Source organism: Pyxicephalus adspersus, chromosome 5 (assembly GCF_032062135.1).
Source record: "Pyxicephalus adspersus chromosome 5, UCB_Pads_2.0, whole genome shotgun sequence".
Taxonomy (NCBI): domain Eukaryota; kingdom Metazoa; phylum Chordata; class Amphibia; order Anura; family Pyxicephalidae; genus Pyxicephalus; species Pyxicephalus adspersus.
The window spans coordinates 21,480,095-21,497,251 of NC_092862.1; the positions used below are offsets into that span (position 1 = coordinate 21,480,095).

At 39.2% G+C, this 17,157-nt stretch overlaps 1 protein-coding gene across 2 annotated transcripts; it reads left to right on the top strand.

The window, feature by feature from the left end:
- The first annotated feature begins 1,576 nt into the window (after positions 1–1,576).
- Positions 1,577–13,780, top strand: FBXO43 (F-box protein 43). Of its 2 annotated transcripts, none has more exons than XM_072410843.1 (5): positions 1,577–1,681; positions 7,273–8,744; positions 9,627–9,729; positions 10,323–10,508; positions 11,853–13,780. In XM_072410843.1, exons 1-5 carry the CDS (start codon positions 1,670–1,672, stop codon positions 12,099–12,101), a joined length of 2,022 nt encoding a protein of 673 aa, XP_072266944.1. In that variant the 5' UTR covers positions 1,577–1,669; the 3' UTR covers positions 12,102–13,780. The 2 variants fall into 2 exon arrangements, with proteins under 2 accessions (XP_072266944.1, XP_072266943.1); XM_072410842.1 differs by lacking the exon at positions 1,577–1,681 and adding an exon at positions 4,001–4,219.
- Positions 13,781–17,157: the final 3,377 nt, after the last annotated feature.

Genomic DNA, 17,157 nt, shown 5'->3' on the forward strand with positions numbered 1-17,157 from the left:
AACGCAAGGACATTCAAGCATTGGACCTGATTTGTCAAAGCTCTCCAATCCAGCAAACTGGGAATGGATCTGGTCTAGGATTCAAAAAATGCTAGTAAATAGAAAACTGCTTTGAAGAAATCCATTCCAGGTTTGCTGGATCACCCAGCTTTACTGATGAAAGTGTATCCTCTCTTAAAGCCTTTGAGAACTTTAATAAATCAGGCCCATTTTTGGAAGATTTATCCTGCACCGATAACCCAACAGTTTTCCATACTGGCATTGCTTGACTGTACTCATTACACAGTCCACAACATGGTCTTTCTTGAATTTACAATTGCCGATTGCATAGTAGTTCCCAACTGTTTCAAATTAATTTATTTTTTCAAAGCATTCATTTTTTCTATATTCTACAATCTAATGCACAGATGTATACAGCAAAGCTCTTTCTTCTATACATTGCCTACTCCTCCTCAATGATCAGTGTAGATGTAGAGAACCCTGAAACATGAAAAATCTCAGAAAAATTATTGACAACAATCATTGACAACAGTGATATCACAGACCCATTTTGAAGCTCTATATTTTGGTTGCAAGACAGAAATGTATTGCTTTTTTAGTGAAAAAACACAAATAGCCTGCCTTCTTTAGAAAACACATAACAATATCCACGCATAGAAGTGTAGCCAGCTCCAAATGCAACGTGGGATAGCTGCTCCAACAGCAAAATGGAGCACTGCATTGGATTGCACCGTTGTACATTTTTTGTGCATTGCCAGGCTATTCATTTGAATGGTCTACCTTATTTTCATGCACATTACACAGCGTACCCGGACATGAATATCTGAATAGGATTTCAATAATGTGATAACCCTTGACCATCAGAGTTTGTTATGTACTAGTCTAACTTCATCAAAGTGAAATGTAACTGGTTGTGCCTAAGACATAGCACTCTATGGAAAATGTAAACTGTTTCTCCAGTGCCTAATATTTATCTTTTTCCCTGTGCACCCCATATGTACCTTTTAATGTTCCACATTATTTTGTTCTTTGTCTGTATCACCCCTATTTCTCATTTTAAAAATATTTGTTCAATAAAAATTACAATTAACAAATGGGCTTGATTTAAAAACAGGGAAGCTGAGATTTTCTCAAATGTTCCCTCATTGGAATAATTTACTGCCATTGAAACACATTGACATGGAAGATTCCCGCCAGGAATGTTAGATTCCCTGTTTTATAAACAGACCCCCAGAACTGTCAAAGTTGATCCAAAACTGCTAATTGTCATAGTAAAGCTTCTACATTCCAATTTTTTTTTTAAATACTATATAGCATATTGCAGGAGCATCATTGTCTGAACTATTATATTATATTAAAAATGTTAATTTCTCCCCCAATAACCAAAATAAAAAAAAAACATCATCAGACAGCCTTTCACTATGGTTCTTTAGTCATTTTCCAAATTCATGGCCAGATTGGACACCTGTTGCTAGCAGGAAATCCTCCCAATCTAGGCAATGGTTCTACAAATATAAGTGGTGTGAACACATCATGTGACTTTGAAATCTACCATTATTCAGCTAAGTTACACTTTTGGGTTTTCAGCTTTGCCCTGCTTGTTGTCCAAGGAAAATAAAGATCAATTTGGCTTTCAAGGGGTGGCTTCTCTGCAAGTGAACAGAACTCAATGGATATACAGGTGGAGTAGCTTATCAAATCTTCTTGGTGCTGAATGTTAATAGTATCCTTTGTATAGAAAAGCTGTAATATACATTGGACTTTATCCTAATCCACATATATGCAGGGCCACAATTGGGGCGGACAAGGCATATTTCTGTACCAGGTCCTAATCAAAAGGGCTCATTTTTGCAATGCTGGAAATTTTAGACATGGGGGAAGGGGGACCCATCAAATTCTGATGATCTGCTTAATCCACCAAATGATCAATATTTTCATGCTTATACAATAATAGGGAATGGGGAAAATAAATGATTTTACTGCCTTGACCTGCACAATATATAACTGATTTCACCACTATTTTTGTATCGCTCCATGAGGTGCATGCATAGAAGTGTAGCCAGCCCCAATGCAACACGTGGGACAGCTGCTCCAGCAGCAAAATGAATCACTGCATTGGATTGCACCATTGTACATTTTTTGTATGTTTTGTGCATTACCAGCCTATTCATTTGACTTGTCTGCCCTATTTTATTGCACATTACACAGTGTACCTGGACATGAATATCTGAATAGGGTCTCAATAATGTGATGACCCTTGACCATCAGAGTTTATTATGTACTAGTCTAACTTCATCAAAGTGAAATATAACTGGTTGTGCCTATGAACTAGCACTGGGAAATTTTAGACATCTGGGAAGGGAAATTCTGATGATCTAATCAATCCACCAAATGATCAATATTTTCTTGCTCATACATTAATTGGGAAAGGGGAATAAAAATGGTTTTACTGACCAGCACAATATATAACTGATTATTTCACCACTAGTTTTGTATCGCTCCATGATGGCCATTGATTTTTTTTCTCCATTAATTTTCAATTAGACTTATCAAAAAAAAGCCTGGTTTTCAATAGTACTTCCATTCAATTCAATTGTTTGTAAAGCATCACCAATTAGAGGCTAAAGGATGCAAACTGATCACATTTTTATTATTAATATTGTTATTAATATTAAATGGGATTTATGTAGCGCCAACATATTACACAGCGCTGAACATTAAATAGGGGTTGCAAACGAAAGAGAGATACAGACTGTGACAAAGGAGTAGAAGAGGATCCGAAGAGTTTACAATCTAGGAGGTTGGTGAAGGATCACATATCAGCACCAATCTTCTTCATGTGGTCAGAAACCTCAAATAAGAGAAAGAACTAGTGGGATTATATTCTGTATTTTTATTATGTATATTAGAACAGCAAAGGATTGAAACCTGTCATTGTTTTTTTTTCCTACTAGGAAATTTTATCGTCACTTCAAAGACCAATAGGGAGTAATAGAAATTTCCCAGTTGTTATTGGAACATGCATCCCCATTGGAAGATTTTTGTTCACCACTTTCATTCAAGAAGTCTTAAAACTTAAAATGGAACTAAACTTGGCCAACTCCCCTCCGGTGCTGCGTGCCGCCATCTTAATTGGCCGTGCCAGGAATGCTCCTATGTCACCCTGGCACATGCAAGGAAAGCTGGGAATGCCGAGTTTCCCTGCCAACCAAGTTGACGCTGCGCATGCACTTCTTGCTAGAAACCTGGTCTCATCAGGCGGGCAAGTCGCCTTATTGCAGAACGGACATCGACTGTCTCTTGCCTAAACACAGAAACTTAAAAGTAGAACTTTAGTTCTGCTTTTAGGACTTTCACTCCATCAGTGTTAGTGAATGTGTCAAATAAAAGTGCAGGGGGCATGGCTCACAATAAAACGTGATGCTCAATCCAAATCTAAAAGAATAAAGAGGTTGTAAACTCTTCAGGGCAGGGTTCTCTCCTCCTCCTGTGTCACTGTCTGTATCTGTCTGTCATTTGCAACCCCTATTTAATGTACAGCTCTGTTTAATATGTTGGCGCTATATAAATCCTGTTTATTAATAATAATTATAATAATTAGCACCTGCCTTTACATACACATGTAATAAGCACCTATATGCATGTCTGTGTTTGTTGGCAGCATATTGCACCAATGCAAATATTCACGTTGAGCCAATGCTGTGCAGCAATAGTGGTGTGTTGTAGACAGGTGCTCTTTGTATTATTCATTGTAAATTATAAAGCATGCCGAGTTTATAATCTGTATTTGTAGTTTTAGTTAAATTGAAGGTTGTATGATAAAGATAAATAATATTTGTCTGTCAGCAGTGTTTAGACTTCGTCGGGTGCACGTATTTGAGGTAGACCTGCAATGCGCGCTCCCGCGGCTGAGGCGCTGGGTCATGTGATAGGAGCGCTCTCCTCAGGCAGGTGACGGTTTGGAAAAGGCGGGCGATTCGAATGTCAGTGAGGGAAAGGCTGGCGGGGACGCCGATAGGGACCAGCTGTTCCCATAGCAAGCAGCCAGGGCGTTGCCATAGAATACTGGCACAATAATAATAAAAATAATGTCATTGTGAGGAGACAGTTATTCCCGGGTCGCAGTGCTAGCAGGGTGTGCTGGGCTCCTCTGCATTTATTTATGTATATGGACGGGAGCTATGAGCCTGGATGCTGGAGCTTCCTGCAAGGACTGAAGGTGATGAGAGGACCATAGCTAGCATTGTTACTGATTTCTGAAGAGGGGGTCAGTGCTTGGGAGCAGTGTGGTGCAGAGCTGGGCTTGTATTGGGACTGGCTGCTGCCATGGCAAGACTGGCCATTGGCTGGGTCGGCGCTGTGGCTGGACGGGCCATTGGTGGGGTTGGTACTGTTGCTGGACTGACCATTGGCTGGGTTGGTGCTGTGGCTGGATTGGGCTTTTGCCACTGTTGAGCTGTACTTGCATTGGCTTTTGCTGGACGGAGCTCTCTCCTCCGGCGCCTTGCCTGGACCCAATAGATATTTCCCATCCAGATTTTTATGCATATTTTTACCTATTTTTTAAAGTCTATTGAACCTACAAACTCTGTGAGCCATCTTTGGCAAAAAACACCCTTGCCAAGGATTTTTTTTTGTCTATTTAGGTCAGCTATGATTGCTGCACATAACTTATTGTATTCACACAGGAGGAGAATCGCTGTCCAAACATGTACCGCACGGGTGTCTCTTTCTGCAATTGAATCGCATGTTAAGAGTCCCCTCCAAACACTTAAAGTGTACCTAAACTGAGAATTTTCGCTTTACATGAAAGAATTGACAACTCTTTTATGTAAGGTAAAAATTCTGTTTTTTGTTTTCTTAAGTGCAACACCCTTTTTAAAAAAATAAATAAAAAGGTGCAGCACAGCCGCCTAATTCGCAATCAAGAATGAATGGGAGCACAAAGCCTCCCAGGATACCTACGTCACACATCCCGGGAGGCTCTTGGGTGCTCCTTCTGCACGTGCCCAAGCATCTTGGGCATGCACAGAAGGAGCCCTTTCGTCAAAAGGGAAACAGATTGCTGATCTCACGCATGTGCAATGAGATCAGCAAGTTTTTTTCCCATTTACCCCGTCACCCGATCTCGAAACTCCTGCGTCAGGTGACATAGGAAGAAAAACTCGGAAGAGGGGAAGCTGGCGGGGACCGATGCCGGGACGACGCGGCACCAGATGGAAGAAACCTTCAAATGGATCAACTGCTCTGTGGGATTGAAGGTAAGTGTATTATTTTTATTTTTTTTTGGGTGATGTTTGAGTTAACTTCCTCTTTTTAAATAGCGTCATACACGTTTCAGAGATGTAATTGTAGCTGTGTTCCTTTAGATGCATCTGATCTTTCTATAAAAGTTTCTCAAAACTTAACATGGGGGGGCTTGAAAAAACTTTTAGGTTATCAGGGAATTCTTGGTATGATTACTATATTCACAGCTCACACTATATTAGTGTAGTGGTCAGTAGGAAAAATACCTCTTACATTTCTGGTCATTGGGAAGAATACTCCCTTTCCCTCACTGAATACTCAAGGAACCTCTGGAGCAATCCTAGGGGCTGACATAACAGAGTGTGGTGGTATGCTGAAAGCCTGCAGCTGCATTTTATTATTATATTTATTGTTAAAAACAAATAAGGTTTCCTTATGATTAATATGTATGTTTATTTAATAATAGGGAAGGAAAGTGATACAATTCAAGCGTTTTGACAACCACCCCTTCAGCATCTTTCATAGGTTAAGGCTGTCTGACCAAATCGCTACTTAAAAAAAAATAAAAAATAAATCCTATCTTTAAAAATGATGATGTGCCTTGTTCTCCTATAGCTTTGGAAGTTTGAATGGAGCTCCGGGAAATTAGGGGGTTGTTCTAAAGGAATGGAAGGAATTGATTTTGGGGTGCATTTAAATGGGGCTCAATCATTTGACTTTGAGGTTACATAACTATTCTCCAATCCTTAAACTTTATTAGCCTTAAGGGCATTTGCCAACTGCATAGATAAATGATGCTGGTCCTTTTTCCACTTGCACTGCCGTGCAAGTGCTCAAGAATCTGGCAATGAGGAGCCATGCAAAATCATGTATTGAAGAGGCAGGTAAACCTGCCCCGGGGTGAAGGGGGAAATTGGCACCAGTCATGTGACTGACAAGACTTTCACCAATCCCTAAGCTTTGTGTGCCACATTAAAGCTAAGTTCAGATGGGCATTTGCCAACTGATAAAGTAGTGAATCTGAAATTTATTGAAACTATCCTTGGTGGAGAATCTTCCAGGTCTGTTTGTTTTAGTAGCAGTAGTGTGTGTATGTATGTGTGTGTATGTATATGTATATGTGTGTATATATATATATATATATATATATATATATATAATCTCCACCATGTAGAGAATTTGTTTTTTTTTTTTTATTATTACTGTATGTTCAGTTTGAAAACATAAAAAAGCTGAAACGGTTTCTCAGTCTTTAAAACGTGAAATGCATTTTTTGTGACATAATTGGATATCCTGAGTGTGGCAATTGTAAGGAGGTTTTAAAGCTTACTTACTCCCCATGTGCCTGCAGCGTCCTCTAGTGGTGCCCGCCATCCGTGTAGCCTAGTAATGCCTGCCCAGCATCTGCGTCCCCAGCGTGTGAACGTTGGGGACGCAGATACCAGGCGGGCATGGGACGTGCGAGTGTGCAGCTGGGGGTCCAGGACCAGGCAGAAAATTTAAAATAAGTATTTTTAAATTTACCACTTTGACATTTAAAAATGCTTATTATTCAGATTGCCAGGGAGGTTAAGTAAACAAGCACTCATGCATGTACTATTTTATACTTGTAGCTATCCCAAGAACAAAACTTATTTGACCTTACCAGTCCTAGGATGTGGTGCTACCAAAAAATTCAGACTCTCAAACTCGTTCTTTCCTGTTTACTGTCTGTTCCCAGTGACCTTCTCTGTTTTATTGTGAAAACATTCACTTACTGGAATGGAGTACAAATATACCCTGCTTTCTTCCCCTTTATTGCATAGGATTTATTTTGTATTTCACAGAAAACTAGAAAGGCAGGCAGGTGGGCTTTCCAAGAACACAGGATCAGCCTATATTTGCGGAAAGTGCCCTTTAAAAGGTAAAACAGACACATCTAAGTGCTGGTAACCTGGTAAATATTGTTTTTCTAACAATGGAAATATGGTGTATTTTCTGCTTCATTGGCACAAATGGTTTTCCTAACAATTTTATTTGTTATAGGCTTACAGAAGAAAGAATCAGAATATGGCCTACAATAGATCTGTCTTGGACAGTCCCGCTGTAAGCCATACCGGTTTTGCATTGGGAACAAAGAAAGATGTTTGCTACAGAAAGTCTCACAAACATATCTCTCAGGACAGCGGATACAATGAATCCCTCAAGGCCTTCAGTCCTGGATGCTGTGAAACTCTCAATAACTCTTCTATTACGTCCGCTCACGAATATGAAAATTCTGAAAACCAAGATCCTACATTGCTGTACTCTCCTGTAAGAAGTGAATCGTTTTGGGAATGTGGAACTGGTACAGTTGATAAAGGGCAAGTCTATGAAACGCCACGCTGTGTCAAAAAAGACTTTTCACTCCGACGCAGACTGCTTGTTGCTAAAGCTACCTCTGGCGGAAATCTGGACTTTGACACATCAGAATGTTCAATGGAAACCACTAAAAGCAAGAAAGCCGAACCACGCATTGTTAGATTTGAGCCAAGACTTTCTAATGGTTTGGACTCCCCAAGAGAAACCATTTACAAACCTTTAGCAACAAGCACTTTAAAAGCTGAAGCTGAACCTAGCATTTCGTGTAAGAACTGGAGGATATCTTTTGCCCAGCACAGATCCTCAACCATTGATGATTTTAAATGTGACCGTGATCCCTTCCCAGATGTAGACAACTTGTCTCCAGTTAAATGCTCCTCAGATTCTCCTAATGACAGTATTCTGAGTTGTAATGAAGAGCACACACCAGTCATACCTGCAACACCAATTTGCAATTTAATGTGTGCTAAAGACGACTTTCAAACACCTGTAAGCGATCTTGCAGCTAATTTTCGTTTTTCTCTTTGTACACCCACCGCAGCACAAGTAAGTGACTTGGAAAGTTCCATAACTGAGGATAGTGCATTTCATTCCCTCAGCTTTGATAAATCACAAGACTCTTTAACCGATCATGAAGGTTCTTTCCAGGAGCTAATTCATAAACCTAAAGAGACCCCAAAATCTGCTTCTAACAATAGTCGCCTGCGAAAATTGGATAGATGTAGAAGGCTATCCACTTTGCGGGAACGGGGCTCACAGTCTGAGGTTGAGGAAGAATATAGTGATGGCCATATACTAAGTTCAACGTACAAATCAAAAGTAGCCAGAGACTCTGTGGATGAAGAAAGTGAACTAAGCTTTGTGGACTCCCAAATCAGTTCTGTATTAAAGGTTGAGGATTTAACAGGTACACCTGCCCTGCGTTTTGTTCATGATATGCTGGCAAGAAGTACCCGCAAGAGAGCTCAGCAGACCACTGTGCAGGATCTTTTGGGCAGTTTTGAATCCTCACCAACATCAGAAGATATACTTACGAGACTCATTGGCAGAAAAATGGGTCTGGAAAATGTGGACGTTTTGTATGAGTTGAAAAGCCGAAACTTGAATCACATATTAACTTTTATCTTTAAAGTCTTGGATGTGGATAGCCTTTGCAGGTAATGGCAAAGAACAGTTTTTGTTCATGTGCATTCTAACACCAGCTTTATTTTGTGTGAACTGTTTTTGCATATAGGTGTGTGCATCTGTAAAAGAATTGACATGAAATATGATTTAGCATTATTGGAAACTGATAAAATCACTGTAAACTTTAGCAGTTTATGGAGTTCTTTTATGTAGTACAATATAGGCAATATTGTGTTGGCCTGGGCTAAAGGAGGGGGCCTTGGGGTGTTCTTTTATGAAAAATTCAGTCTGTGTGGCTAGGTATTATGGGAAGCAAATACAATGAATGTGCATCACTTACATTAAGATTTCATTATTTTGTTGTTCCTTTTGCTTCCTATAGAATAGGCACGTTCTCTCAGTTGCAAACATTTTTCAGTTCAAAGGGAATTTTTGGCTCCGGCAAGGTTCAGGCTGGTATTAGTGAAGCTTTACCTTAAAGGTTGGTATATATTCAACAAATATTCGGGGTCCACTGCCCTGCCCTTTAGGTTAGATTATTTAGAGACAAGCCGGAGTTCTCCCTGCCAGGACTGGAATTGAATTTGTATATTCGCCTAAAGGATCCATATATTACTAGTGATTCTGCTGCTGGCAGTACAGAACATGTACAGAACAGTACAGCACCACAAGAAAAGGTCATTTGTGGTCTAGTGATTCTGTGACTGCCCAGTTGTCACAAAATGTGACATTAGCCTAAATGTACACGTTACCTCTGTTGATAAAGGAGAGATGAGAAATGCTGGGTGTAGTGCAATGTAATCGCTGTGCAAAGGAGCAACATTTGTGTACTTACATAAAGTAAAAAAAGTTTAATTATAACTTTCCCATCTGCTCAATACACCTATAAAAATATTTCCTATGTATCTTTTTAGCATTTGGGAAGTAAGCAAAGGATGGCGGGAAATGATTGTTCAAGACAAGGATGCATATCAAAGAAGAAAAGTGTTTCTGAAAAAGCAGAGAGCTGAAATAGAGGTAATCTTTGCAATTTTTCTCTTGGCACATGCACACTTGCATGCAACTGCAGCTTTACACATAATCTCTTACCTTTTTTGTTTCTACCCCCTTACACCTCCTCTTGTGTGTGGGCTTCTTTTGTCGGTTTGCAGTAGTTATTTATCTTCCACAGCATCTTCTATTGCTTGACCAGCAATATAAAGCCATCTATATCAGTGGTCGCTGAACTCGGACCGCACATGGGCGGGGAGCCATGTGTCACTTCCCCCAGAGTGACATCATGATGCCAGAACCCGCCCACTCTCCCATTGCAAACTCAGACTTGCTTTCTAAACTACGGGGGAGACAGTAGGTCAGGGCTGTGGTGCAACAAAAGTTGTGTTCACAGCCCTGCCCAATTGTCCCCCCGGGGTGTTTAGCAAGCAGCTGTGAGTCTGCGATGGGAGAGTGGTGGGCGGGTTGTGTCCATACGGGGGACAGAGCCGCAGACCACCAAAATTTTTCTCGCGGACCACCGGTTGGCGTCCACTAGTCTATATCAGTATATTTATTTTGTTAGTAGTCTATATAACATGCATTTACTAATCTATTTTTTTTTCTAATATTTTAAGCAAGGGCGAGTGATTTCCTCTGAAGATGCTGCTACCAGACTACAAGCATTAAACCGTTCTGTTCTAAAATCTGTTCAAGCTCAAGCTAGGCTGAGTTTTCATACACCTACCTCCTCTGGTGGTTCAACACCAAAAGAGACTAGCTCTGTTCTTCAGTCAGGAAGAAAGCAACAAGAATATATTAAGGTCAGTTTGTTATTCTATGACTTTTTTTCACAAAATGTTGTTTATCAAATGACAAAAAAAAAAAAGTAGTTGTGTTGCTGCTGACTGCCAGCCAAGATATTCAAATTCAGCAGCTGTGCCAACTAGAGGTAGTCCCCGGGTTACATATGAGAAAGGGGTTGTAGGTTTTTTCTTAAGTTGAATTTGTATGTAAGTCAGAACAGGTACAATATTTTAATAAATGCAATTAGGACAGATGTTTGTCTCAACATATTGGGCAGTGTGTTGTCAATTACTGTATAAAATCCTAACTGTGAATTAATCACAAGCAAATAACAAAATCTTTATTGAGCCTAGACACAGCAAGCTGTGCTTTGATATGCAAAAAGAAACAACTGCAGAGTTTGTCTTGGTCATTAAAGAGTTACAAGATGTTGCTCAGCTGTGTTTAGCAAAGATTTCTTCTGCAAGTCATGCAAATCACCCCCCATAAAGCCTTCATCCTGCACACAAGCGAGCAGGGAAGCCCCGTTTGTATCTAGGAGGCATCTGTATGTTCGATGTCCCTAATTTGGGGACTACCTGTAGTTACAATAATCAACTTAACAAGTGACAATATTTAGCCAGGTGGTGGGCACCCTATGGCTGGTAGTACCCAGCACAGTCCTAGTCCTAGTTTAAACCTACCTTTTTTTTTTTTTTTTTTCCCTTAAAGCTTAACTGTCGCGCAGATTAAATAGCTTCCAATGACTGATTTTTGCCTTAAGTTTTTAAACTTGAACTGTCTAATTTTGGTTTTTAACCCCCCTAACTGCTTTATAAAATGACTGAGCCCCTACCTGGCACTGAAATTTTGTCATAATACCATTATCTGACTGGACAGGGTTAACTTAAATAGATATAGTGACTTGACTTGGAACAGAAGTTATGGTCTCGTGTACAGTCTGGGCCTAGTCTCGGAGGCAGCACTATGATGGTTTAGAAGACTTAACAGGTGCTAAATATCAGGCATTATGATGCCTAAAAGTAAATTATCTAACATGATTCTGACTTTATATCAGATAAGTGAGCATCAAGTGAAGTAAAATCTCCAACTTACTTGGCCGAACTAGTGACTGTTGAAGGACCACAACGGGGGTTAGCGTGATGGTTGATCATTGTTGGCCAATGTCTGATTTTTAAAGTTTGAATTCATGTCAATTTGATATCCACATATTTCCCCAAGTTCATAAATCAGCTTGGGTTTTTTTACCCAGTAGAGAAGGACAATGTATACAGTAAAGATGTTTCGTTTTTGTTTATCCAAGTATTCCCTCACTTAAAGATGTGTGCCTTTTTCTATAACGGGAACTTTTTTTGTTACAGGTTGCCAAAACTTTGTTTGCGGATGAAGCGTTGAAACCATGCCCGCAGTGCCAGTACCCAGCAAAGTATCAGACTTTAAAGAGGCGAGGCAAGTGCAGCAGGAAGGACTGTGGCTTTGACTTTTGTATTTTATGCTTGTGCTCTTTTCATGGCTCTAAAGAATGTAGCACTGGGTCAGGAAAGAGAGTTCATAAAAAGGATATTCTCCCTGGAAGTGCACAGAGCAAGCGCAATCTGAAAAGGCTTTAAATTTTCCATTGTCATCCCTTAATTTTATCAGTGTTTTTATTTTTTTTATGGTTTAGTACTGTATCTTGCAGCAAATGCTGTTTGTGTAGAATGATGTGGCTTATAGTTCACAAAATATTAAACATTGCACACCACTGCAAGATAGAGCAAATTTTATTGTGGTACAATTAATGTATTGCAGCCTTGGCACTTTTTGCATCTAAATAGAAGTTCTGGAACAGTATTTAAATTGGCCGCCTTGTATTGTCTGTATATATGAACAAATTACTTTAAACTGGCATTTTCTCTAACTTATTTTATTTATTCTTGTTACATTTCTTCTTACTGTGTAGACTCTATTTTAAATAAAATGTTTTAGAAACTGTTTTAATTTTATTTACCAATTTCGTATTTGAAATGCTATCTGCCCTGTAGTTTAAAGTATTTGATGTATATTTGTTTCTTGCTGTACAGTTCATACTGTTGTGTATATAAAAATTAATTTTCCAATGAGTTGTTTGGCTTTCTTAAATACCGTTGTGTTGTACATTGGGATTACACCTCAGTCCTTTCTCTGAATTCAGACATTGGGGAAAAATGTATTAGATATGAATCCGAAGGTAAGAAAAGGTGCCAGACTAGAATTACCCAACATGAGGATTTGGTAGCAAGATTGATGAGGAAGTACACACATTAAATTTATGTCTCTAGAAACTATATTTAGGGATTGTTGGCAGTTATAGTAAAACTAATGAGTGCTGTGAACATGGTGCTGCTTAGCTCTGTGAAGAGGGGTCGGCGACTTTGTGGAGACTGCTAGATTTTTGCCAGTTTGTCTGGATAGCCAATTGTAATCTAGCATTTGTATGTAGCATAAAGGCAGACGTCGAACTGCTGCTCAGCTAAAGCCAAACAAAGGTACACAATGGGTGTTTTGAAATTGTAGGTTTCAGTTTCAAATATACATGATTGTTCTGAGAACTTGAACTATTCAGTTTTGACTTTGTTTGGCTTTGAAATTTGTACCCCATCCTGTTAACATCAGAGCTTGTTGTAATACTAAGCATGCTTGTATAACCTTTGCTAAGGTGCTATTAAACCTTGACCTTCTCCCTACTAGTCCCATCACCTTTGTGCCTGGATTGGCACAGGGTATTGTGTGTTAAGACAGTTGATCAATTTTCAACTGACGGCATTGAAAACAATGCAATTTAGTGCATCATGCTATGTGTTTTGGCTTTGGTGGCTTTTCATCTGCCTACATCAGGTTGGCATTGCAACACAGTATTGTGAGTTGGGGTACCTCATTATTAGGTGCCCGGGTTTATTGAAACCATGCATGAAACATACTTAAACCTGAGCAGCTCTCGGAAGTATCCATGCTTCAATAATCTCTATCTTGTGTATGTCTTGGTATTAAGTTGCTCAGCTTCTAGTGGAAGCTTTTCTTTTTCTGCCCAGCAGGAGTTTTAAAGGTTTTATACATGGTATAATTGGTTACTGAGCCAGACATTTGTTTAGCTTTTCAGGTGTAATTTCATCCGACACTCGGCCAAAGCCATTTATTCTCGCCAGTTATGACATTTTCATGTACGGATCTTGTCTGTCATTGTGATAGATGATAATCAGAGATCATCTTTCTCTTTTGTAGAAGTTTCTTTTCAATATTGTATTTTTTTAATTAAAATAAACCATTTTAAAATCAATTCCACATTCTCATTTATATATGTATACCACCAATATAGATTATTGGTGATTACTGCTTTAACTGTCTTGTATACATTTCAATGGGTTATTCTACATTCTACAGACCTGTTTTGCAGACTTGGAACAAGTTTTTGTCCAGCTGCATCTACTTTGTTTTTTTATTTTTATACCTAGTGTGGAGATACTTAAATTGGGACACAAGTAGTGGGAAAAATACTAAAGAAAAATCCAGGTATGTGGATTTGCCTGCTCCATCCACAACTGCTGTACAAATCCATCATTGCCATGAATATTGGAGGCAGCAACATTACCACTGCCTGACCATGTTGTCTTGGAATTAGATGAATCCCACATTTTTACCTCAAGGCTCTTAATCTTCATTTCACATGTGCAGGCTAGATTTGGTCACATTGGGCCTTATTTATTAAAGCTCTCCAGGGCTAAAGAGGATACACTTTCATCAGTGAACCTGGATGATAACGGCAAACATGGAATGGATTTCCTAAAAGTAATTTACTATTTGTTAAATGTTTTCCAGATCCAATTCAGGTTTGTTGGATCACCTAGGTTCACAGATGAAAGTGTATAAATCAGACCCCATGTGATAGGAGGCATCCCTCCTTTCCCACTAGCAATTCACTTAATTCTACTTGAGAGTGTTAAGGGGAAATGTTCTCAATATCACTACAGACCCGCGGTTGCCAACCTTTCCGACCTTAAGGACCATTAACGTCCTAATTTTAAATCCCTCGGACTATTATAATGAAATTTTTGTAAAATAATGATCTTCCTATTGGTTCCTGACAAGGTCTGTGGAGTCTCTGATTCATTGATCAGCTCACAGTTAAGTGAAGTATTACTATTGTTACTATTATCAATAGTTGTATTATCTTTGGTATTTCCAAAGAAATGCAAATATTAGTTTGCTTTTTCTCACTCATTATGGGTTTATTTCATTCAAATCTAAGATCAAACAAGAAATGATAATTAGTCAAACTATTTGTTGCCATTACATATAATAGTTAAAGAAAATACACAGTTAAGGTCATACTTGCCAAAAAGAGCATCTGATAAACAAAAAAAATAAAACAATCGGATGAGAATCGGTAATTGTGGAGCGGGGTGACTTGTAATGGTGGAAACAATACTGACGCATATGGCTGGGCAATGGTTGCCTCATACTTAAGACTACACTGACGCCACGCTGCGCCTCCCTTGTTTTTCTGTCTCTAGTATAGTTCGTGTATTTCGTGCGACATAAACGTGAAAATTGTCATTCAGAATATAAGAATATACTAGTATATTTTTTGCTTTATTAATAAAAAATGTCCAGATTTTACTGTGGGCCACTGGTTGGCGACCACAGGCAGCACGGTGGCTCATAGGTAGCACTCTTGCCTTTGCAGTGCTAGGTCCCAGGTTCGAATGTGTCTGGGTGGGTTTCCTCCGGGTACTCCGATTTCCTCCCACATCCCAAAAACATGCAGTTAGGTTAATTGGCTTCCCCTCAAAAATTGACCTTAGACTTCATTAATATGACTATGGTAGGGACATTAGATTGTGAGCTCCTTTGAGGGAAAGCTAGTGACATGACTATGGACTTTGTACAGCGCTGCATAATATGATGGTGCTATATAAATACTGTGGAATATTAATACACTCGATTCTGGGGGTGTCCTTGGTAGTAACGATGTTGAGAAGCTCTGATAACTAGTAAAGCTCTCTCCTCTTTATAATGAACTCATAACGTGGAATAAGGCCTGGTACACACAATGTGATCTGTTGCCAATTGTGCTCTTATCAGTCCTTTCCAATCAATATTCCGGTAATCTATTGTTTCAAAGTCTCAAAACACTGAACACATATTTGTATGGGGTTCTCATTTATCTTGGATAGAAATATCAATTAAATCTATTTTTTTAATTGTACACATGATTTAAATACATTTGACAGATATGTATTAACTGATCAGAACTCCAAAATGATTGATTGGCCACTGAATTCTTTGCAGACTGAAATTAGATCTGATCCTTTTAATGGATTGGAAATATGATCGTAAATCTGCTTGCGTGTTCTAGCCTTAATACCTCAGAGACAGGGACAAAGTGTGCAACCTGCTGGGACATTAGCTGTGTTTTCAGGAAAGTTGTGGGCGGAGGAGAACTCTCGCCATTCATGACAATTCTGGGTGACTCCATAGCAACATCCAGACACACACACACCCAGGAAGACAGCCCAGCAATCCAGTAACACTCTCAGCTCCCTAGAGATCAATGTTTTTCCTTCAAGTCACAGATGAAGTCAGGCATCCAGTCTCTCACTATGCTGCTTGACCAGGCAGTCATTGTATGAAATAGCTGGGCTCTCTGTCACTCGCCATGGGGCACAAGAGGCTGGCAACAGGTAGGAGAGAATTGAACTTATAAGCTGATAGCCAGGCACCTCTAATACCAACCTGGAGGTGGCATTGGAGGTAACCTGCTATGCTGTCCTGCTATGTTGGGAACTTTCCCACAAGTCCCATCCAGAGGCTGGGGGAGAATGCTAGGGCCTCTTGGGATACGGATGCATATTTCAGGAGGCTGCAGGATTCTGAACAGCTGGCAGAAGCTTCTGACCTCTTTCTGTGCATGGACATGATTGGGCACTTGGTCATTTACCTTTTTTGGAATTCCCACTGATAATGTAGCACCTTATCTTGCACATGCACAGAACAAGATCAGGTGCTTCCTTCAGCACCCTGTGTAGAATCCAAAAGCCTTCTGAAGTTATGTTACTGGTATCACAGGAAGCTGCAAGGTTATAAATGTTTCTTGACACTTTGAGAACCACCGAAGCAGGGGGAAGATTTGTTACTTTTATATAATTTTAAAAAAAAATCAAAAGTTTGGGTGTAATGTAAATAGGCAAAGAGTTTGGGTCGGATTGATAAAGAATAATTTGTTGCCCATTTCAACCACAATGACATTTTTGTTTTTTATCAATAGGCAAATTAAAGCTGAATCTTGTTGTTGTGGGTAACAGTCCTTTCATTCATTTGCCCAATTTAAATAATCAGACCCACTATCCATAAATGGCAACTAACAAAGTCTAGTAGGGATTGTTATCCAATAAGCAATTTGTTTCTCTATATTATTTCCAATCTATATTAAAATCCTAATTATGACCATCCACTTGCTTGATATTTAATGTACAGCACTGCATAATATGTTGGCACTATATAAATCATGTTTTTATTATTATTATTAATATTATTATTAATAATAATAATAATAATAATTCAGTATGTGAAAAGGTCTGTGGTCCCCAGATTGTTTACAAACTTAAGAAATATGCATCACAAACCACTGGGAAAACATTAAAAACAAAC

Excerpts from the sequence above, each read along its gene's own strand:
- FBXO43 (XM_072410842.1), top strand. The coding sequence starts at position 4,163 with ATGTATATGGACGGGAGCTATGAGCCTGGATGCTGGAGCTTCCTGCAA. Across the intron at positions 9,730-10,322 it reads AGCAGAGAGCTGAAATAGAG|CAAGGGCGAGTGATTTCCTC; the intron begins GTAATCTTTGCA and ends TAATATTTTAAG. Across the intron at positions 10,509-11,852 it reads AGCAACAAGAATATATTAAG|GTTGCCAAAACTTTGTTTGC; the intron begins GTCAGTTTGTTA and ends TTTTTGTTACAG.